The following is a 25742-nucleotide window of genomic DNA, read 5'->3' as shown; positions in this document are numbered from 1 at the left end:
ACGTCTCCACGCCACTGTATACATTATACAGATTATCATCCAGTCCGCTAAGAATATAATTCTTGCATAAAAAATCAGAATGCTTCCACTCTTCAATCACGACAAAGCGTTCATTCTCTGGAGTTTTATCTGGCAGATCAGGAACATCTTCCTTGATGAACTTTTGTAGACATAACGTAGTTAAGTAGAAGAACATCTTCTGCTGCCAGCGCTTGAAATTAATCCCGGAAAATTTTTCGGGTTTTTCTGCCGGTGCCAACGCCGGTGTTCGGCTTGTCGATGCGTTGGTAGTCACCGTCGGAGGAACAGCTTGGTTTTCGCTTTCAGTCGTCATTTTTTCTGTAAAAGAATGACACAAACAAACGTTTTCAAACTGGAGTAAAAATCACGTAGATTTTAATCTCCAACAAAACGCCACGAAGGCTTTACTCTCCAAAACGGGAGTACACAAAACCACAAAGGTTTTAGTTTGCAGAATAATAAGAATAACACAAATACAGAAATAAATATTAAATTCCTTAAGATTGTTAGTCCCGCCAATATTGCTGTATTTGTAAATAATAATTCTGGGAAATATAAGTTATCATAATGAAACAGTAATTAATTCGAGCCCACTGAATTCACAATGTTTCCTTAAGGAATTTAATCCCCTCATAGTACCCAAGGTTATGGATTATTTCCTTCCAGGATAGAACGAATCACACACTGGTGTAGCGGTACTTCAAACCCCAGTGTTTCAGCGAACACAAAGTTCGGTAGCAAATCACACTTACAGTTGCTTTGTTTGAAGTTAAAACAATGCAGAACAAAGGAGTAGAAACTCAAAAAATCGTATGAAAATACTGAGAGGAAGGAGTGCAATGTATAGCCAAAGTTGAGCGTTTTCAATTTGGTGTCTTTCTTCAACAGTTGCTGCACATATTTATAGCAGTCAGCTTTGAAGATGAACGACCCTCCACCCTCCATGGTGGAGCATGCACTAGCTTGTTTGTGGAGCAAGCACTTGGCCATGGTGGGAAGAGCATTAGGCGGCTGCTATTGCAGCTGGTAGTCAATACACGGATTGAAACATATCCGTTATAAATGCGGATAATCTTACGTTAATATTTACTATTAACAAATAAATTTGGTCCAAAAAAATAATCAATCAATCATTTGACCAAAGCCGAAGCCGAGCAGAGCGAGCGAGCGACGACGGCGCGAGGCTTGCTTTCTTCTTAACTCTTTAAGAGCTACAAGAAGAGCAATTATATATATACCCACCAAAAATCTTTTCCTCTTTCAATATGGGACAATGTCTCATTGTCAAGAGGGGAAAACTTAAAATTTTACTCAAAATTTTTATTTTCCCTCCATTTCCCATTCACCCTCATTTTAAGACTATTTCATCTGAAATAACAAAACCTCAACGGTTCAACAAGTGAAAGGTCTTTTAATTAATGTAATGTCGCATGAGAACTCGTTTATTCAGAATACAATGATTGATATTTTTGGTGCTGTTGAAAATATAGACAACATATTTGTGGACCATAAGGATAATTATCAAGATGATGCAGTCACCAAAAACATATTCAACAAGTCACGTTAAAATCTCAATCTTGATTTTTTTTTGGACAATATGGATGCATATATGATGATAAATATAGAGAAGAGTGTTCAACAGATTATCAATGAGGCTCAAAATCAATTAAATCTTGATCCTCTAGTATCTTTCAAAATATGGCTCCGATGGAAGACCAAGAAGTAGATATGATTTTCAATTATATTAAGAAAAATCATACTAACCACAACAGCATAATTTAATTGTCATAAACAATTTAATAGGATTTTCACCTTTCACTCAAATTGTATTTCTTGCAATAAGTCCTGCTCTAGTCTCCATTGGCAAATTGTTCGTTCTCTTTTCTATTTGAACAATAACATCAACCATCTTTTGGTGTTAAAAAAAAAGATTAATGACTGTATTTGTTCTACAGATAGCACCACAGAAACATGCTAAGAAATTGTTGTAATAATCTCAACATTTCGCAGCGTATCCTCTGTTAATGACCAGTTCTTCTCTTATCAGTTGTATGTGACAACTGAAGTATTTGAACAATTAATGAGAGAAAAATACTGAATATTCAATTAAGAAATAAGGTTATAGAATATTTGGTTCCAAGTATCAGGAACTCCAGCTAGACACCAATGGCTGCAATCCATTCCTGTTCTTCCACCCAGCCCATAAATTGAAGGATGGCCATCTTTACGCAATAGGCAAAGGTTTGTGACATCAAGCAATGTCACTGGCTTCTCAATTGTGCTTAATACATTCTTCAGCACTGTCAATGCCGGTGGCAAGCCTCCTGGATATGTCGAACCACTTACCGGTTGCCTCTGCCCTAAGCAAGTTTTCACGCCAGGTTGATTCCAATCGGTACCACTGTTTTCAATAAGAAAAAAAAAATAGTGAGAATGATCAAGTAGCAATTTCATTTGTTGCATGACTAATGAATTAGATAGCTCATCTTTGACATTTATACCATAGAACAATCGTAGGGAAAATTAGGGGTAATGTCAAGGATTATCTTCCAACTTTCAAGTTATTTTACTAAAGTCGTGAACTAATTTTTGTCGGAAAATTAACTCAACTATGTCAACATATCACATAGTAAAATAGAAAATGCTGAAAATTGCTAAATTGATCAGTCCCAGAAACACAACTATATCATCACTTCCGTAACGTACTTACATAATCCACTTGATACTACTTCAAAAAATAAATAAAAAACATTTTCGGGCCCACTTAAAAAAACAAAAAATACTCATGATCTACCACATGGTGAAAGGCAATCGGGTGTTAGGTCAGAAATGCGTTGATTCTTTCCTTTTCTTCCTTCTAAAATGGTGCTTGTGACATGGCTATACTTACATGTCAATTTTATACAACTGGCAGCCTATTTGTGTAATTTGGGATCAGATTTTATATTTTTGTCGTTTTTATTTCTATGATTTATCAACATAGTTCTTTAATTGGTCAAACTCACTCTGTAGCACTTACTTGTAATGTGACGGGGAAATCCCTTGAAAGAAAACCATAGTTTTTTCAGGATCAATGTTGGTGTCAATCCACTTGGCCCATGTATACAGGGCTCTCTCAAAAGCAACCACACGGTCCATGTCTCTATAGTATTGGCCTCCTATTTCAATAAAATCCCATCTGCAAAACAAAAGTGACAGAAATAAAGGCTGTGAAGTTTTTTATTTGAATTGTGTTGTGCTAAAATAGCAATAAGCAAAAGTAGTAAGAGAGCTAACGGCTGAGTGGCTCCTCTGCGGTTCCACCAATGCCAAGTGTTGAAGATAAGCATGTCAATTCCTTTCCACAACTTGCCACCTTCAATTGAGTCTAGTTTTAAGATTCTGCCATTTTCTTCCCTCACAACGTCCACCAAATACACACTCCGGTCCAACATCACGTCAATTCCAAAATCCTGAAAACACAATATGTTTATTACTTAACAATTTAAGTTTAATTTGAAGTAGAAAATGGAAGAAAAGAAAGTCCATACCACGGTAGATGCACCAGAAAAACGGGTGCGGTTGCACAAGAGGATGTTTTGATCAGTCAAATTATTTATGTACTGATGCATAATCTTTAAATAGGCCAAATATATAGGCGCTTCAAACTTGTCTACATATTTTATTTAGGAACCTTATTATCTAATGATTTGACATATTGAACACCTTATGGTAATTGAAAATGTGCTGATTAAATATCTCACTGACAATTTCTCGACAAAAGAAGGTGCGTGATTTTCAAACACAGTGACATGGCAAATAAGCCAATCACAAGTGACGTTACAAAGTTAAATTTGATTGGACGTTGGCACTTGTAGCATGTGTTGAAGGTTCATATTTGCTCCAACCCTTGCTTAATGTTTAATCGAGGAATACATCTTCTATTAGCTAAGATACGTCGACTTCCACCAAAACAGCCAAATCCTTCCCTATTAGAAGGTGAACTTATAGCCTGTTTGATTATTTTTTTTATTTTTTTTGACAAAAGTATATTTTTTTTCGGTCAAAAGTATTTTTTTTTTCTAAAGTTAAAATGTTTGGCTAAACTTTCAGAAGAAAAAAGAATTTTTGAATAGAAATAGAAATTGTTTTTAAGAAGCTGAAAAATATAATTTCTTCTAAAAGTAGGACTTTTTAAAAGCTTAGTCAAACACTAATTGTTGATCAGAAGTATTTTTCGAATTGATTGGTCAAATTTCTCGTCAAAAGTACTTTTATGCAAAAAAAAATTGTGACATGTGAAGGATAACACTAAAACAGACAAACTGGCAGCGCAATCTTGTAACCTGAAATTTCGTTTCCTTTCCTACTAGTATTATTTTCCTTAGTTGCCTCATAATGTTGCGTGAACGTATTAAGGAGCAAATGTCTATACAGGGAAAATGATAAAGAAACATTACCAAGAAAGTGAATATAGAGACATCGCCAACTCTAGTTGTGTTGTAATTGGTCTTAGGAACTGATGTGTAAAGAAGGCATATGAGTGATTGCCACTGGTTTCTGCTGAGAGAATCTCCCACGAACATGATACTTTTCCCTTTGAATTTCTGCAAGAATGACCGTCCATCAAACCTGCATATATTTGACACAACAACAAAAAAATATCAGATAAGTCTTTCGATTAACCCACTAGTAATCGATAATTTGAAAAGACAAGAATATAATGTAAGGGTTTGCAACAAAATTATCTTACTCCACCTATTGTCCTAAATTTTCGGATTGAATATTAGACTACCCCAGCGACTAGAGCGTAGATGCATTTAATTTTGTATGCGGTCGAAACCTATTAAGTCAGTCGTACGGACTGATCGAAATAACAATACTTCGATCAAAAGGTATCTACGTAAGGTCAGGTCGAGGTCCGAAGAAAGGGCTTCAGGATTCGAGCTGCAAGTCCAATCAAGGATCAGTTCGGTATCATTATCGGGCCCATGACCAAATCGAACCACGAGGCAAAAGGTTGTCGGAGATGCACAGACCGACCAACACCCACCACGAATATCAAGACTCCGAGTCAGGATCGAGCTCGAGTCAAGGCCGATGGCTCGACCCGATATCGATTTCGAGTCAGTATCGAAGCTCACAGACAAGGCCGTTATAGCCGTACTAAGGGAGAGAATCCTGGCGGGAATTAGGGAAAAGACAATACATCATGGGCTCTCCACTACGTATTTTTTATTGTATATAAAGTAGGAACTCTCTACTATAAGGATGGGATGGATTGTAAGCAGAGGCACACATTGTAACAAAAGATTTTTTCTCATATTGAAAGATATCCCCTTTTGTTTATTTCACTTTATCTTATTCGTTCTTCTTGCTCACTATTCTCATTCTCATAGTCAAGAATACACGTATTTCTATTTCTCTATACGATTTGTATCAAATTATATCACATATCCTTAAAACCATATACAAATTTAACTCTATCCAATTTTTCGGGTAAACAGTTTGGCGCCCACCGTGGGGCTAAGGATAACAGTGGTTATTTGATACGAATCTAAAAAAATACGTCATTGTGTTTTGTGCTTGTTTCCGAAAATATCTTGGATTTCGGATTAACAACGACTAACTACCAATCAAATGGCTTCACCAATCGACAACGAAGCCGGTCTTCAAGATGAGAACAATAACTTGACACCCAGTACCGAAAGACCACTTGTAAATGCCGTTGGAGCTCGAATCGGAGTGCCGATAAATATCAATTCGCATATAGCTATTGAGGCGAACCTACATGCCGAACCCGAAAATAACATTCATGGTGGCACTCGGTCTGCAGTTTGAGATACCTATAATGTCGAGGAAAACGGCGTTAGCTTGCGCATGATTTTCGAAATGTTACAAGCCCAGCAAATAGCGATAGCTTAGTTGCAGAGCCAAACTCAGGTACAAAGCAGGCCGGAGCCCAATCCGCTTCGAGAAATCACCCACAGAACGGAGCCAGCCATAGTGAAGTCAAACGAGCAAGAATCGGGGACTACTCCCAAAATTACTAAATTGCTCGAGGAACTCACAAAATGAGTCGAAGCCAATGATAAAAAAGTAGAAATATATAATTTCAGGGTCGATCAGATCTCGGGAGCTCCGCCAATGATAAAAGGGTTGGATTCGAAAACAAATCGTACAAAAGCCTTTTCCCTCGAGTGCAGCCCCAAAACCAATCCCCAAAAAATTCCGTATGCCCGAAATTCCCAAATAAAATGGTACGACCGATCCCAACGAACACGTCACCTCTTACACGTGTGCCATCAAGGGTAACGATTAGGAAGACGATGAGATCGAATCTGTATTATTGAAAAAATTTGGAGAGACCCTCTCGAAGGGAGCGATGATTTGGTATCATAATTTGCCACCAAATTCCATTGATTTTTTTGCCATGTTAGCGGATTCGTTTGTAAAGGCACATGCTAGTGCCATAAAGGTCGCAGCAAGAAAATCGGACCTCTTCAAAGTAAAACAAAGGGGTAGTGAAATGCTGAGGGAGTTCGTATCCCGATTTCAAATGGAACGTATGGAATTGCCACCGGTCACAGATGACTGGGTCGTCCAATCTTTCACCCAAGGGTTGAACGAGCAAAGTTCAATAGCATCACGTCGACTGAAATAAAATTTGATCGAGTATCCAGCAATAACTTGGGCGAATGTACACAACCGATATCAGTCAAAAATTAGGGTCGAAGGCGACCAGTTGGGAGCTCCTTCCGGATCCATGCATCAGAACAGGACAGCTATTAAAAACCAGAGGGACATCGAAAGAGAGCAAAGGTCGAACAGAAACCGTTATCAATCGTTCGTCGCAGATCGAATGAACAACGGTTCAGCGCGCAATTCCCGGAACAATCAAAGGAGTGATCGAAGATAAAATTCTTGGGGGCTTATGAGCAAGAGTGGCTTCGATAAATATGCCGATCCTATAGAGGCACCTCGGCTATCTGACTACAATTTCAGCGTCAATGCATTGGGCATTGTAATGGCGATCAGAAGAATCAAAGATACTAGGTGGCCCAGACCCATGCAAACCGACCCTTCCCAAAGGAAACCGAATTCGATGTGCAAGTATCATGGTACGCATGGCCATAGGACCAAGGATTGCAGACAATTAAGAAAAGAGGTATCCTGCCTATTCGATGAGGGCCACCTTCGAGAGTTCCTCAGTGACCGAGCCAAGAATCACTTCTGAGAAAGGGACGCCAAGAAAAATGATAAACAAGAGGAACATCTGCATAACATTCATATGATCATCGGTGGGGTTGATACTCCACAGGGACCCGTGCTCAAATACGGAAAGATACCGGCTACAGGGGAAAAACAAACTCGAGGTTATGTACCCGAGGGCACTTTATCATTCGGAATTGAAGAAGCCAAGGGCATCTCTCAACCTCACAATGACGCTCTGGTAATTTCTATCATATTAAATAAAGCTCAAGTTAAGCGTGTTTTAGTGGATCCAGGTAGCTCTGCGAATATCATCCGATCTCGGGTAGTAGAGCAGCTCGGTTTGCAGAATCAAGTCGTGCCCGCAAGCTCGGGTCTTGAACGGCTTCAATATGGCCAGTAAAACGACTAAAGGGGAGATTACTCTACCAGTGAATGTAGCTGGAACCATCCAAAATACCAAATTCCACGTAATTGAAGGAGATATGAGGTACAATGCCCTACTCGGAAGGCCTTGGATCCACAATATGAAGGCAGTGCCTTCGACCCTCCACCAAGTAATGAAATTTCCTACGTCGGATGGCATGAAAACAGTATATGGGGAGCAACATGCTGCGAAGGAAATATTTGCGGTCGATGAGGTAACACTGATACCAACGCTATCGGGCTCGGAAATATCGAGCACTAAAGATAGACGAGAAACCAAATAGCAATCACAGCCACCAGTCTCGACCGAACCAGTGGAACAGGAAATAGAGGATGACGAGGAAAAGTTTCTGACACCTTGAGCTTTCATCATCCCCGACGACTCCGACGCCACCAAATCTACGATCGAAGAACTGGAGCAGGTTATATTAATCGAATATCTGCCCGAGAGAAAGGTATACCTAGGAACGGGATTGACCCCCGAACTCAGGGAAAAACTTATTCTATTTCTTATCGATAACATAGATTGTTTTGCTTGGTCCCATTTAGACATAGCAGGGATCCCACCGTCGATAGCAACGCACCAGCTGAGCTTGGACCCTAGGTTCAAACCGGTGAAGCAAAAAAGAAAACCTCAGTCCGAGGTAAAACACGCATTTGTAAAGGATGAGGTAACTAAACTTCTCAAAATAGGGTCAATTCGGGAAGTAAAATATCCTGAGTGGTTAGCCAACGTAGTTGTAGTCCCTAAAAAGGAGAACAAACTTAGAATCTGTGTAGATTATAAAGATCTAAACAAAGCATGCTCCAAAAATTCTTTTCCACTGCCTAGCATCGATCGCATGATCGATGCCACAGCCGGCCACGAGATCCTTATTTTTCTCGACCCCTACTCCGGGTACAATCCAATTCGAATGAACCCGGAGGACCAGGAAAAGACTTCATTTATCACCAAGTATGGAACCTATTGCTATAATGTAATGCCATTCAGGCTAAAAAACGCAGGAGCTACTTACCAACGCCTAGTGAATAAAATGTTCGAAGAACAAATAGGTAAGTCGATGGAAGTTTACATTGGTGACATGCTAGTTAAGTCCCTGCGCGCAGAGGACCATTTGACTCATTTGCAAGAAACGTTCAAGATCTTAAGGAAATACAACATGAAACTCAACCCCGAGAAATGTGCTTTCGGGGTTGGATTGGGCAAGTTCCTTGGTTTCATGGTATCGAATCGAGGAATCGAGATCAACCCCGACAAAATTAAGGCCATAGAAGACATCACCGTCGTGGATAGCGTGAAAGCAGTGCAAAGGCTAACCAGGCGGATAGCTGCCTTAGGCCGATTCATTTCGAGGTCATCAGATCGAAGCCACAAATTCTTCTCTCTACTCAAAAGGAAGAATGATTTCGCGTGGACCCAGGAATGCCAACAGGCACTAGAACAATTGAAGCGGTACCTATCGAGCCCACCACTACTTCACACTCCGAGGACAGATGAGAAGCTGTACTTATACTTGGCGGTATCGAAAATCATGCTAAGTAGCGTCCTAATTCGAGAAGAGCAAGGTACACAGTTTTCTGTTTATTATGTAAGTCGGACCTTAGGAGAAGCAGAGACTAGATACCCTCACTTAGAGAAATTAGCACTTGCACTAATAAGCACCTCTAGAAAGTTAAGACCATACTTTCAATGTCACCCTATATGCGTTTTAACCACTTACCCACTTCGTAATAGTTTGCTCAAGTCCGATTTATCGAGTCAATTGGCCAAATGGGTCGTCGAACTCAGTGGGTACGATATCGAATATCAACCTCGTACGACCATCAAGTTCTAAATTTTAGCGGACTTCGTGGCCGATTTCACGCCAACCCTCATACCCGAAGTTGAAAAGGAACTCTTGTTAAAATCGGGTACGTCGTCGGGGGTTTGGACACTCTACACAGATGGTGCTTCAAATGTGAAGGGGTTCGGGCTTGGCATCGTACTGAAACCTCCCACAGGTGGCATTATTAGGCAATCCATCAAAACCACTAGATTAACTAACAATGAGGCCGAGTATGAGGCCATGATTGCAGGTCTCGAGCTAGCTAAAATCCTGGGAGCAAAAGTCATTGAAGCCAAATATGACTCTTTACTAATGGTGAACCAAGTAAACAAAACTTTCGAGGTTCGAGAAGATAGGATGCAAAGGTATTTGGACAAATTACAGGTAACTCTACACCGTTTCAAAGAATGGACCCTACAACATGTGCCTCGAGAACAAAACTATGAGGCTGACGCACTCGCAAATTTAGGGTCGTCGATCGAGGAAGATAAGATCAACTCGGGGACTGTCGTTCAACTCTCGAGATCTGTAATCAAGAAGGGGCATGCCGAAATAAATTCCACGAGCTTAACCTGGGATTGGAGGAACAAGTATATTGAATACTTAAAGAACGGAAAACTCCCATCGAACCCTAAAGAATCGAGGGTTCTATGAACCAAGGCTGCTCGATTCACGCTGGTTGAAGATGGAACATTATACAGAAGGACGTTCGACGGACCAATGGCGGTATGTTTGGGACTAGGAGACACCGATTATGTTATACGAGAGGTCCATGAAGGTACTTGTAGAAACCACTCCGACGCCAAACTATTAATTCGCAAAATCATCAGAGCAGAGTACTACTGGGATAGCATGGAGAAAGACACTAAGGAGTTCGTTCGAAAATGTGATAAATGTCAAAGGTTTGCACCGATGATCCATCAACCCGGAGAGCAGCTTCATTCGGTCATTTCTCCATGGCCATTTATGAAATGGGGAATGGATATCGTCAGCCCTCTACCATCGGTCCCAGGTAAAGCTAAATTCATTTTTTTATGACTGACTATTTCTCTAAATGGGTTGAAGCACAGGCGTTTGAAAAAGTGAGAGAAAAAGAGGTTATAGATTTCATCTGGGACCACATCGTGTGTCGATTGGGATACCAACAGAAATAACATGCGACAATGGTAAACAATTTATCGACGGTAAAGTGACAAAATTCTTCAAAGACCAAAAAATAAAAAGAATATTGTCAACACCATATCATCCTAGCGGGAACAGACAGGCCAAATCAACGAACAAGACTATCATCCAAAACCTGAATAAAAGGTTGAGCGAAGCCAAAGGGAAGTGGAGAGAAATTATGCCTGAAGTCCTATGGGCATACCGAACAACATCGAAGTCCAGTACTGGAGCAACTCCGTTTTTCTTAGTATATGGCTCTGAAGCCTTAATTCCAGTCAAAGTCGGAGAACCCAGTGCAAGGTTCCGACATACATCGGAAGAGTCGAACCACGAGGCTATGAATACTAGCCTCGAATTATTAGATGATAAATGAGAAATGGCACTAGTCTGAATGGCTGCACAAAAATAATGAATCGAAAGGTACTAAAATAGAATAACCAAACTCCGCCATTTCGAGGCCGGGGACTTGGTCCTAAGGAAGGTCACCATCAACACTCGAGATCCTAATGAAGGGAAGCTCGGCCCGAATTGGGAAGGACCTTATCACGTCCTCGATATAGTCGGAAAAGGGTCTTATAAACTTGGAACAATGGATGGAAAACTGTTACCAAACAACTGGAACATATCACTCCTCAAACGATATTATTGTTAAGGTATGATTTTCTCCTTTCTATCATCTATATTCATATTCGGCACTAACTCATTGAAGGAATTCGACAAAAGATATCAAGACCTCTGGTTTTAAAGCACGCATTGTACTCTTTTTTTCCTTAGTTCGGCTTTTATCCCAAATGGGTTTTTTCGGCAAGGTTTTTAACGAGGCAACAATTATGTGCTACCTGAAGGCAATTCAACAGTATCCGAGGCTTCTTCATAATAAACCCCGAATACTAGGGGGCTACCATCAAATAAATCAAGTTCAACACAAGAAAGTTATTTCATATCAAATTCATGTCGGGCAGGATCTCGATAGAGAAAAGTGTAAGGGCCAAATAGTCAAAACGAACCATGCCCATGTAGTTTTGCTCGAACTCTGGCACAAGATACAAACATATGTATAATGACTTATAAAGAAAAACTTCTTCTTCTCAGATATCTCTTACTTTGAAAAGATCTTCCTACTTCATGATTCAAACAGGCCTAAGGGCCAACCACCATTAAAAGGCCTACGGGCTACGATATTTTGAGTTCGAGTTCGAAGCAATCACTCACTCAATCATTAAGCCTAAGGGCTATCTTACATCGAGTTTGAGCGAACCGCTCACCCGATCATAAAAAGCCTACGGGCTAAGATACTTTGAGTTCGAGTTCGAAGCAAACACTCACTCAATCATTAAGCCTAAGGGATATCTTACATTGAGTTCGAGCGAACCGCTCACCCGATCATAAAAAGCCTACGGACTAAGATACTTTGAGTTCGAGTTCGAGGCAAACACTCACTCAATCATTAAGCCTAAGGGCTATCTTATATTGAGTTCGAACGAACCGCTCACCCGATCATAAAAAGCCTACGGGCTAAGATACTTTGAGTTCGAGTTCGAAGCAAACATTCACTCAATCATTAAGCCTAAGGGCTATCTTACATCGAGTTTGAGCGAACCGCTCACCCGATCATAAAAAGCCTACGGGCTAAGATACTTTGAGTTTGAGTTCGAAGCAAACACTCACTCAATCATTAAGCCTAAGGGCTATCTTACATCGAGTTCGAGCGAACCACTCACTCGATCATAAAAGGCTTGCGGGCTAAGATACATCGAGTTCGAGTTTGAAGCAATCACTCACTCAATCATTAAGCCTAAGGGCTATCTTACTTCAAGCTAAAAATAATCACTCACACAATTATTAAGCTTAGGGACTAACACAGCGAGAGTTTGAGGCTCTATTCTCGCTTAGAACAGACCAAAAGGGTTCCATTACTCCAAAATTTAAGATAACTCGTTCGAGCAATAACAAAATCTTCACAAAAGCAAAAACACGTTCGAGCATGAAAATGAGAAGACATTCAAAAGAAGCTCTATTATTAACAAAAGGGGGTATGTACAAAGAGACCGGTCAAAAGTTTGCAAAAGAGAAACTAAGTCCTAACTGCGGCCGGTGTCAATGTCTCCTTCGGGAGCTGATTCTTCTTCAGGCTTTTCATCGGACCCGCCCCGACTACCTTCTTCATCATCATCATCGTCGTCAAAAAAGACAAGCTGCCTGGCTTTAGCTTCGAGCGCCTTAGCTCGGGCGATCTCCTCGAAAAGTTCAAAACCTTGAGTGTGGATTTCCTCGAGGGTTTCCCTCCGAGATTGGCACTTTGCCAAGTCAGTAACTCGTTGCTCCCGATTAGAAGCCTCTCTTAACTGCATTTGAGCAGCCTCGTCATCGGCCCGATACACAATAATAGACTTGTCCGCCATGACTTTTGACGACTCGATCTTTACCTTGGCCTCAGCAAGCCCCTGTCTCAAGCTCCTCGATCCTCCTGGCCTGGGCCGAACTTTTTTACTTGACACCCCGAAGTTGAACATCGGTCGATAATAGTTTGGCCAAGATGGTTTCTTTTTCTATAGCTAGGCTGTCCATAGTCGCCTTCCACCGATCACACTCAGCCTTGATCTGATCGACTTCTCCCCGAAGCAGCCCGATCTTCTCAACCTTTTGTTGCAGCTGAGATAACGAAGGGTTAGCTTCCACAAATGGGTCGAATCCATACTCTAAAAGAACGATGCTCGCCTGTTTATTTAGTTTGGCCTCTTCTTCACGAGCCTTGGCCAAATCTGCTCGGAGGTCCTTTATAACCTCTTCCTTTTGGCCACAAAGAAGTTTCAGAGCATCTCTCTCCCCCGAGACCTTTTAAAGCTCGGCCTCACACTGGCTGAGATCAGCTCGAAACTTGCTAAGGGCCTACACAAAAGGGGAAAAATCCAAGTCAGGTTTAGAAAAGATCGAAGAAACCAAGTGCAGTAAAATCATTACCCGAGAAATGAAATGTTGGGCCTCTTCTAGGAGAATAGAAGCGTCATTAATATCGGAGGCATCATCGACTCCAGCAAAGAAATCCCGAAAAGGGTCCCCTACACTAGAGCCTCCGCCCATATCGGGGGTCTTCAATTCTCGAGCTTCACTTAGCGCCTCCTCGAAAAAGGTCGGAAGAGAAGGCAAGTGGCCCACTGTCATGGTCCCGAGCAAATTGCTCGGGACGCGTTGATCGACCCTCGAGCTATCAGAACCGACCCCGTCCGATGTAGCTGTCATTGGCTCGGAAGGTCTGACGACGTCGAGTGCCAAAGCTTCTTCCTCTTCTTACTCTTCTTCTTCATCTCTCAGTCGTTGGACCGAGTCCATCGTAAGAGCGTTTACCCTTTTCTTCACACTTCAAGTTTTGGGTTTAGGGTCCTCGGACTGAGAGGCAGTTTTCCGTTTTCTATCTTTCCCCGATTTCGGAACCAGGGACTTGGTTCCTTCCTCACCACTTGAAGGCCTCAAAACGGCATCCTTAGTCACACCTGCATGAAAGGAAGTCAGTAACGAATGGAGCACGAAAAACATTTCAAAAAACATGAGAAGTGACCCTTACCGTGATTCTTGGCCACCCACCTACCTTTCGCCAAATCACGCCAAGCGCGTTCGGCATAAGAGGAAGTCGAGGCTAACTTCCGAACCCAATCCTCGAGGTCGGGTACCGTTTGTGGCATCCAAGGGGCAGTTGTAAATCGGAGGAAGATATCATATAGAATCATAGAAAGGTACGAAAAGCAACGTCTTATGAAAATTGCTTACGGTCGAAATTCCATTCCTCAGGGAACGACATCTTCTCTTCCGGGATAAGGTCACGGGTCCTCACCCGAATATAACGGCCCATCCAACCCCGATCCTTGTCTTTGTCGATGCTCGACATTAAAGCTTTCGATGCCCGATGATGGAGCCTGATTAGTCCTCGAAAGATTTGAGGCCGATACAATCGTATGAGGTGCTTTAGGGTGAAATCTAGCTCCCCGGCCTTGTTGGAGTAGAAGCGAAGTAAGATTACTATACGCCATAGAGAAGGATGAATTTGACCGAGGGTGACCTGATATCTTCTGCCAAAATCGATAATCACAGAATCGACGGGACCCAACGTGAAGGGGTAAGTGTAAACACTTAAAAAACCCTCCACGTGAGTGATGATGCTTTCTTCGGGAGAAGGAATTTGCAGCACAACCTCGAGACCCCAATTACAGTCCTTCCTCACGGCCTCGAGATGGCCCTCTGTTATCGAGCACATATACATCGACACATGCTCACATCGGCCCGGAACCGACGAAGGATTCTCAACCTTAAAATCAGCCTTTAGAATACACGGGCCAGGAACATACTCATGGGGAAGCGATTTCGCCGGTGCCTTATCGCCGGATGGCCGGGAAGAGGAAGCTTTATCCTTCTGCGGTATGGTTTTTGAAGTTTTTGCCATAAGGTATAAGTAAAAGAAAAGCAAAGGAAGATAAAAGGATTATGGTGTCAAACGCTGATGGAGGTGGCTCTACTAACGCTGAAATGGAGGCGGAAAGAGTAAGAAAATTTGGGTTTTTTTTAGGTTTGATTAGGGTAACATTTTTAAGTTTGATTTAAGACGGGCTATTTATGGGCTAAACTGAGGCAGTTCATTCTCACATAATGGCCGACATCGACTGACACGCATTAAATGCCTCGGTAAGCTGAGCCGACGGGACAACTACCTCGTACGTCATGGTCAGACTCGATACTGATGTCAATATATGTCTAATCATACCGTGGAAAATCATGTCGATTCTCGTCACAACCTCTCTAAGAAACGAGGGGACTATCTGTATGCGGTCGAAACCTATTAAGTCAGTCGTACGGACTGGTCGAGATAATAATACTTCGATCGAAAGGTATTTACATAAGGTCAGGTCGAGGTCCGAAGAAAGGGCTTCGGGATTCGAACTCCAAGTCCGATCAAGGATCAGTTCGGTATCATTATTGGGTCCATGACCAAATTGAACCACGAGGCAAAAGGTTATCGGAGATGCACAGACCGACCAACACCCACCCCGAATATCAAGACTCCGAGTCAGGATCGAGCTCGAGTCAAGGCCGATGGCTCGACCCGATATCGAGTTCGAGTCAGTATCTAAGCTCACAGACAATGTCGTTACAACCGCACTAAGGGAGAGAATCCCTGGCGGGAATTAGGAAAAAGACAATACATCATGGGCTCTCCACTACGTATTTTTTATTGTATATAAAGTAGGAACTCTCTACTATAAGGATGGGATGGATTGTAAGCAGAGACACACATTGTAACAAAAGATTTTTTCTCATATTGAAAGATATCCCCTTATGTTTATTTCACTTTATTTTATTCGTTCTTCTTGCTCACTATTCTCATTCTCATAGTCAAGAATACACGTATTTCTATTTCTCTATATGATTTGTATCAAATTATATTACATATCCTTAGAACCATATATAAATTTAACTTTATCCAATTTTTCGGGTAAACAAATTTTGACAAGATTTTGTGTATTTTAGAACAGAAAAATTATGTGTCTAACCCGACTAAGATCATAAGTATTTCTACACAGTTGTCTTTTTCTAACTAAGTCAAGAATTTGCATAAGTTGGTTAAAGACAGCTCTTTACTCAAAGCTTATAGTGACAGTTCAGCAAACATAATAAAATGATTATCTTACAACTGGAAATCTGAAAAAGAAGTGAGAGGGGCCCTACAACAGGAGAAAAAAAAAGTACAGTAATGTGTTTTAATTGGTATTCCCTGTCTTTTAATGTGTTTTCTTTTTTCCTTTGTGGAAATTGTACAATTTTAGATCAAGAATGTAGTATTTACTGCAGAAAACCCTAATAATATATATGATTGAAATATATTGGAACAGAAGGTGACATTTGATTTTGGCAAACAATGAAACCGCCGTGTATATCAAATGTAGTCTCAATTATATCTCACTTAAATGTCTTAATTAATCTGTATTTTTAATTGAAATTTTTTTTTAAAAAAGAGTGATTAGTGACATCTTATTTTAAAAAAAATATATTCAATACTAAAATGACTAATATGAATTAAAAAGGAAGGGGGAAAAGGATCACTTTTTGGGGCGGAAACAGAGAAATGAAAAAGCCAATTACTGGCAACGCAAAGATTGTATTACGGCCTTCGAGATTTCCATTCAAAAATCATTATTAGGATTTAGACCTGCCACTTTTCTGTGGGGTGGTCACGGGTCACCTTACAATTTACAAACATTTATTCACATGATCACCTCCATCAATTCTTTCAATCTACCCTCAAGCCCCCCATCACTTTCAGAAATCATTGTACATTACTCATTTTCACATAGATTGTAATTTAACATCTTTAGCTTAGAACGATTCATAAACAATAATTCAATCAGCTGCATAGAAAACATATATATATATATATATATATATATATATATATATATATATACTGAAATCTCATAAGTGGAATCTGGAGAAGGTAGTATGTACGCAGACCTTAATATTACTCCGTAGGAGTAGAGAGGCTATATATATACTAACTCCGTTCCAGTTTATGTGAACCTATTTCCTTTTTGGTCAGTTCAAAAAAAAATGACAACTTTCTAAATTTGGAAACAATTTTACTTAAATTTACAAACTTTAATAATCACACAAATACTCTGAGTCCCTTTTTGAATTGTTTAGGACCACAAATTTCAAAAGTCATTCATTTTTTCTTAAACTCTGTGCTCAGTCAAACAGATTAATAGGGAGTATATATCAAAAGTTATATTTATACGTATATATTAAATTTTGCACTTCCGAACTTTACCCCTAGGAAATGGAGAAAGAGTTACCTCTTTAAGGAGCAGCCATGGGGTTGCCATCTGTACTTAAGGTAATCTTGATCAGGACGGCCATTCCTTTGGCAGTTGAATTCATGTTCAATGAAAGGACATTGTGTTGAATTGTAAAGAGGATAAGTTTGATCTTCAACCCAACTTCCTTCAAAATAGTTGCAGCTCTGCTGTGGATGTGCATTTGAATGGTGAAAAAGAAGCACAAAAAGACTTATTAGCGTAAAGAAATTCCAGCCACCCTCTAAGCCCATGTTTCTTATGATGGCTACTAATCTTTGTCTTTTTAAAGAGAGAAACAGAAGCAGAATTGCTTCTTTGCTACTTCTCTGTGCTTTTGTATGTCTATTTGCTCATAAAGCACAGAGAGTAGATTGCTAAGATCTATGGGAAGATTATTAGATGGAGTCACAACTTTTCTGAAAACAAAGTAAGATGTATGAATAAGTTAAAAACTGTTAGATACGTTTCTTCACATATTTAACCATTAGATTGCCAAGATCTGATGTTTTGTTTTTTCACATATTTAACCAGAGTAGGAAATATAACAGGACAACAGAACAGAGAAGTAGATTGTTAGTGTTAGTAGATTGTTAGTGTTTGTAAATCTCCTTTTATAAATTTTGGCTCCATTATAATAGGTAGTAAAAACCGAATTACCGTATTGAAATCGAAAATTTTAGTATTTATTATTTTAGTATTTGGTATGATATTTGGTTTAAGTTTTAATACCGAAATATCGATACCGTACCGAAATATATATTATATTACACAAAACACATATTATCAATTATAACATAAATATAAAAAATGTAAAATTTTACTTTCTTTTATTCTCTAAGTTCATCAATTAGCTCTAAATAAGTAACAAGACATTTCTAATGATCAAATTTATTCTTTTATGTACAGTTTTCTCTTTATGGGTCGATATTTGCTGGTTTTGGACAAAACTTTTGTCAAGAAACATTTTCAGTTTTGTATTTTTGAGTACTTTAATTAAGAATATTAGAGTCTATGGCTCTATGCACTAGTTAGTATTCAAACCGAATAAACCGAAATTACCGAACCGAATAAACCGAAACCGAAAAGAGAAAAATGTAACCATACCGAATTTAATTAGGTACGGTATTGGTATAGGATTTTAAGAAATCGAAAACCGAAAATACCAAACCAAAATATCTAAATAATGTATCGTAACGTACCGTACTGACCGACGAACACTCCTACATTATAACATGAATTACTTTTATCCTTTCAAGATTTTACTTTTATAGTCCAATAATAGCTTGTTTGGCTAATTTCTTTTTTGGTCAAAAGTATTTTTTCCTTTTTTGACAAAAGTATTTTTTAAAAGTTAAGGTGTTTGGTCAAGTTTCTAGAAGAAAAAAAGGCTTTTGAGTAGAAGTAAAAGCATTTTTTGAGAAACAGATAAAAATAGTCTTTTCTCAAAAATACTTTTTTGAAATATATTTTTGAGAAAAACACACGTAGAAGTACTTTTTAAAAGTTAGGACAAACACGAATTGTTACTCAAAAGTATTTTTTGAATTAATTGGTCAAACACAAATTGCTTTTCACCAAAAATATTTTTTTTAAAACATTGGCAAAATTGCTAAATTACTAAATTACTAAAAGTACTTTAGTTTAGAGTAATATTTTTCACTAAATTACTAAATATATTTTCATTACTTATTACAAAACATTATTTGAATAGACATACTATATTTCTCAACTAATAATCTAATATAATTATTGCAAAAGTTAATATTTACATACATATTTTTGTAAAAGTGTGTGTACTGTTAATTTGATTTATATTCGATTCAAATTTTCTTTTACTTAAATACCAAACCAAGTTAAAATATCACCTATCTTTTTAAACTTAACACTAAACACAATCAAACCAAAATAAAAGCAGATCTTTGTACCATAAATCATGCGACGTCTACTATTCGTCCCTTCCCCTCTCCCTTGAAAGAGTTGGTGGTGTGGGGCTTTATTATCAATTAATTGCAATTTAATGGTCAAGACAAACAATTTAAAAAAATTTATTGGTTTCTTCCACATTAAAAGTGCCTCCATTACTTCTTAATATAATGATTTAATAGCTTAATATCATGGGTCAATAGTATCTTCAAAGTTCAAAGGGTGAATTTGTGTCTAATAGTAGTAATTATTTGATAGATTTATGGAATTAAAGGCATCATTGATCTTTACATATTGTAATTGCACGTTGACGTTTTCTCCAAATTTAGTTGTTTTTGTCTGTTTTTTGAAAAGAAACTAAAAGGTTGCATCTTCTTTAATGATCTTATATTAGGAGTGTACCTGTAATGATTTTATATAAGTAACCAAATGCATTTCGTTATATTGGGTAAAGAAAATCTCATTTTGTAACCATTAATAAAATCAAAGTCAACAAAAAAATATAATTTTTGAAGGTACCACGGACACATAGATAACCTAATAAGTAGTATATAATTAAGGAATAGTAAAAGGCACTTTAAATGGAGCATTACCCAACCATCAAAGGTGTAATCGTAAATGAATAAAATGCATATTTCGTTAGATAAAAGTGAAGTTTTTCTCAGGTTGTGCGTTTCATGAAAAATTTAAGACGACAGATATTAAATAAGGAAAAGAGTGCATCGACTTCTTCCGTTTCTGTTATTCCAACTTTTAATCCATAATTTAATCAATTTGAAGCACGTATCACTATTAACTTGTTGTTATTAGTATTCATATGCTCCAAAGTGAGTATACTATCGTTTGTCGTTTGAACATGCTAATTCCAAAGTGAGTTTTTGTCACGATCCAATTTCTCACCTTAGGACGTCGTGATGGTATGTAATCTTTAAAATTAGGTAAGCCTAACACGTGTTATTTTTTAATAAAATTTAGCTAACTTAAGTGCAATACATTAAATAATATTTGTAACAACATAGATGAAACAACATCAGTTACACAACCCCAAAACCGGTAATACAAGTCAAGCTTTTCTAAGGCCTCATTTGTTTTTTTTAAGATTAAGACGTGTGAATCTGAATACACATCTAAATATCAAGATGTGTATTAAGATTAATACATCTAAATCTGAATACACATCTGAATATTAAGATGTGTATTAAGATCTGAATACTAAATGATTAAGACTGTTTGATTTTTAATATCTGAATGTATAAAATTTATCTTTATTTGAAAATTAATAAACATAAAATTCAAATGAAATACTAATTAATCTAATATTTTATCAATAAAATATATAATTTTTTAAAATATAGTAGTTGATGATAGTAATGGCTAACAGTGGTGCTTGTGAATGCCAACTAGAGGCGGTGGTTGGTGGTAGGTTTGGTTGATGGTGGTGGTTCAGGGTAGTAACTAGTGGTAATTAGTAGTGGTGGCGATTATGATTGAGGATGGTGGTGGTGAGTGGTGATAGTTAATAATGACATGTGGTGGTAGTAGTTGTGATTGAAGAAGGTGGTGGTGGGTGGTGGTAGTTTATAATGATGGGTAGTAACGGTTATGATTATTGATGGTAATGAGGTGGTTAGTTGTGGTAGTTGAGGTGGATGAGCGTTTGTGGTTGAGAATGATGGTGGTGGGAGTAGTGCGAATGGCGGGTGGTGATAGTCGATTATAGTGGCGACTATGATTGAGGATGATGGTGGTTGGATATGGTGGTGGTGGTGGTGGCATGGTGGCAGTTGATAATGATAGGCGGTAGCGACAACTAATAATGAATATGGATGATAGCATCTTAATGAAATTAAGTCTATGTTATGGATCTTAATCATACAGACCTATTCAGACTCATTAAGTGGTTGTGAAGTAAAAAAAAAACATACTTAATGATTAAGATCTGAATAATTAAGATTCAGACTTTAAAAACAAACGCATTTTATGTCAAAGATCTGATTGATTAAGATTCAAATCTCCATTAAGTGCAAACAAATGAGGCCTAAGAGTCACTAGAAATAACAAATACATCACTGTCCCGGAATAATATTAAATAATGGAAATAAAATACAACAGAAGGTGACTTCAGAGCCTGCGAACGTCAAGCAGGTATATATACCTTGAATTCTCCAGCCGCGCAGACACAAGTCCCAAACCAACTCGATTATAAGTACCTGGATCTGCACAAAAATGTGCAAAAGCGTAGCATGAGTACACCAGGTGGTACCCAGTAAGTATCAAGCCTAACCTTGGTAAAGTAGTGATGAGGTCAGGTCAAGACACCTATCAGACATGTAAACCTCTGCAGGATATAACTTAAAGCTAACAATGGAAAGAACATCAATGTAAGACAACAACAGAAGGATCACAATTTTACATTCAACGGTGAAAATAATAGAAGCACGAATAAAAATAAGAAATAAATGAGTAATAAAGAAACGGATGACAACTCAATCAATCAAATCATTCCTAATGCACAAATTACAACAAGAATTATCTAAGGTACCACTCCTCGTAATCTCAAATCATAAGTCACAACTTTTAAATCTTACACGTATGGCACCTTGTGCCCACATTGTTTCAAATCACTTTCACACGGCAAAACCCATGTGCCACCATGTACATTGTATTTGTGTCAAGTTCTAATTAAAATGTTCAAGAGATTTATTTATATACGATAAGGCATAATAAAAACCTTGAATAATGTAGGGAATCAAATGAGAAAATGAGTTTATTTTAGAAATTATTTGGGTGAAGAAAATAATATTTTCAAATAAAATAAAGCATCGGATAAGCTACTGAATTAAATATAAAATTTATTAAATTAAAACTTAATAATAATTTTTAAGTAAAGTAAAAACATCAGTTAAGGTAAGGAGTTTAAGTTGAGAAATCAATTAAAGTGAAATATGACAACTATTAAGAATAGTAAAGTACTGAATGAAACGACGAGTTTTAACTTAAGAATCACATAAGGTAAGCATGTTAATAATTCTTTTATTTAAAACCGTTATGTTACCAACAACTCAGTAGGGTATAAGATAATGACTCTGCGCAGTAAATTCATCTTAAAAATCAATTCACCAAGTAACTACGGAAGCACAGATTGATACATTGAAGTAATACAACAGTTCACATAGGATGCATGACTCACACAAGGCATAACAACAGCAGCAAGTATAACACACACAATCCATTGTGGTGCGCAACCTGGTCCTACCATATCATCATTTATTGATATTATAATCCTCCCTTATTCCAATCCGTTGCGGCGCGCAATCCGATCACACTGTATCATCATTTATTAATGTCATAATCCTACTTTATTCTATCATATCATCATTTATCAATATCAATTATTACGTACACAAACCGTTGTGGCGCGCAACCCGATCCCACTGTATCATCATTTATCAATGTCATAATCCTCCTTTATTCCACAATATCATCATTTATTAATATCAATGGTTAGGAAACAAACAGTTGCAGCACGCAACCCGATCCCACCGTATCATTATTTATTAATGTCATAATCCTCCCTTATTCCACCATTTCATCATTATCAATACCGTTGCGGCGTGCAACCTGCTCCCCAAGCAATATGAAATAAACAACCAAAGTATAACCAACTATGGCATATCACAAAATTAACGCAATAACGAAGCTACACAAAGAAGTCACAACGGATAAAGAAGTTACAGGATAACTCACAAAGTCAAATAGCAAGTAGTGACGATTCATCAATAAAGGTACAATTATAAAGAATCAATTAACAATTAAGGCATGTAACGGATAAGGCATGAATTTAAAAAGTAATTGCCATTAACAATTTAAGAAGATAAGGAGCAAACTTCACAATAAAAGATGCAACATATACTAACAACTTCAAGTAAGGCACGTGTCACGACCTAAAATCTGACCATGGTCGTGATGGCACCTATCGTATTACAAGGCAAGCCTACTTCCCAAAATATTACTACTAAACCAATTATAAGAATTTAATAAAATATTTCAACATTTAAATTTTTCATAAACTAAATCAACTCTAAATATAATTTTAGAAATACGGAAACGAGCCCCAAACATCGGAGTGTCACTAAATCATGAGCGTCTAAATCTATGAGCTATGAAATGGAAACTTTCTAACTGTCAATACAGTCCAAAAGAAGAAACGATAAAAGGAGTAACAAGGTCCTGCGGACGCTAGCAGCTACCTTGCAATCTCCACAGATAGCCGGCCTGAACTCAACGATCGTCGCGCTCTAACTCACATGTATTTGCACATAAAGTGCAGGGTGTAGTATGAGTACAACCACCTCAGCAAGTAACAAAAATAACTAAGGAACTGAGCAATAGTGACGAGCTAAGTAAATCAGTCCAATTATTTATTTTCACAATTTAAAAATAAACGGAAATAAACAGGTAAATTCCATAAGTCAGTAAATGCTACAAAAAAGTTTAACAGATAAATGCAGCAACAACACAAATAAATACAACCTCACAGCAGTATCACTCCATCACTCATCACTCGCACTCAGCACTCAATACTAAAAACACTAAACACTCTACACTCACTGGAGGTGTGTACAGACTCCGGGGGGCTCCCAAAGCCCCAGCGCTAAGCACGGACAACTCACGTGCCATAATATCAATACCTGAATCCGCACGGTCGACTCACGTGCTACGCGGACAACTCACGTGCTATGGTATCAATACCAGGACCTGCACGGTCAACTCACGTGCTACGCGGATAACTCACGCACGACCAGGCCCACGGCCTCACTCAATCATGTACCTCACTAGCCTCACCATCATCAACAATAAGGGAATACAGCCCACATCAAGTATCACCATATATTAGCAATTAATAGAGACTGAGGTAAACATGTACAATAATTTCTATGACTAAGTCCAAATAATGTGGGCATAAATAAAGCCTAAGCATGATCTCTAACATGAAGACAAACAAGGTCAACAACAAATAAATACATAACCACAGATAATAGCCATTAGGCTTCACAGCCTCACGGGACGGACCAAGTCTCAATCCCTCGCAGTGCGTACCTACACGCTCGTCACCTAGCATGGGTATCACTTCCAAACAATCACGTGATGTCAAATCTCCGGGTTTATACCCTCAAAGCCAGAGTTAAAACTGTTACTTACCTTAATAGCGTAAAAATTCTACTCCGGGATGCCCTCGTCTCTGGACTCGGTCTCCAAATGCTCTGAATCTAATCCCAATCATTAAAATACCATCAATATACGCTAATGGAATGAATTCCACAAGAAAAACTACAAAATATGCAAAAAAATCCGTAACCGGCCAAAACCCGACCCCCGGGCCCACATCTCGAAATCAGTAAAAAATGGCAGAATAATAAACATCATCCTCTCCCGAGTCTAACCATATAAAATTTGTCAAAATCTCTCAAATCCTTAAATTACTTCTCCAAAAATCCCAAGCCCTAACCCCTCATTTTCACTAATTACAATGATTAAACAACGGAAAATCACCATATATACAAGTATTAGGGCTCAAGTAACGTACCTCCATGAAACCCCCTTGAATCCCTCTTCAAAACCCTCCAAAAGCTCCAAAACTCGAGTTGAAATTGTGAAGAATGACCAAAAATTCGTGAAGGGTTCAATTTATGCCTTTCTGCCCACCAAAACCGCATCTTCGGTCCAAATAGCGCACTTGCGGCCTCCGCTTCTGTGCCCAAAAGCCCGCATCTACTGAAGTCACTTAAGGTCCTAAAACCGCACTTGCGAGCACCTCTTCACACATGCGGTCTTGCAGGTGCGACCCCTCACTCGCTTCTGCGATAAAACCCAAGGCTTGCAAACTCCGCACTAGTGACTAAACTCCGCACCTGCGAAACTCGCACCTGTGGTTCCCAACCCGCAGGTGCGGCCACACCAAAACAGCAGCACCAGCTACATTTTCAAACTTCAAACTTCCTGTTAACCTTCTGAAATCATCCCGAGGCCCTTGGGACCTCAACCAATTGCACTAATAGGTCACATAACCACATACGAACTTAGTCGAACCTTCGGAACACCCAAAATAACACCAAAACACCGAATTAACCTAGGATTCAAGCCTAAGAATTTCAAAACTTCCAAAATTCGCCCACGACGTCGAAACCTATCAAACCACGTCCGAATGACCTCAAATTTTGAACACACGTCACAAATGACACTACGAACCTACTCCAACTTCCAAAATTTCATTCCGACCCCGGTACCTAATTTTCCACTGCCGACCAAAATCATAAATTTTCTAACTCTCGCCAATACAAGCCTAATT

At 38.7% G+C, this 25742-nt stretch overlaps 1 protein-coding gene across 1 annotated transcript; it reads right to left on the bottom strand.

Annotated features, from left to right (window-relative positions):
* Positions 1-1881: 1881 nt before the first annotated feature.
* On the bottom strand, positions 1882-17985 carry LOC104087425 (protein trichome birefringence-like 41). Its single transcript, XM_009591884.4, has 5 exons — positions 17468-17985; positions 4461-4632; positions 3298-3473; positions 3041-3199; positions 1882-2422 (listed from the first exon to the last, which is right to left on the bottom strand). The coding sequence occupies exons 1-5, from the start codon at positions 17719-17721 to the stop codon at positions 2128-2130; spliced, it is 1056 nt and encodes a 351-aa protein (XP_009590179.1). The 5' UTR covers positions 17722-17985; the 3' UTR covers positions 1882-2127.
* Positions 17986-25742: the final 7757 nt, after the last annotated feature.

Source organism: Nicotiana tomentosiformis, chromosome 6 (assembly GCF_000390325.3).
Source record: "Nicotiana tomentosiformis chromosome 6, ASM39032v3, whole genome shotgun sequence".
NCBI classification, from domain to species: domain Eukaryota; kingdom Viridiplantae; phylum Streptophyta; class Magnoliopsida; order Solanales; family Solanaceae; genus Nicotiana; species Nicotiana tomentosiformis.
This window is presented reverse-complemented; position numbering and strand designations above follow the sequence as displayed.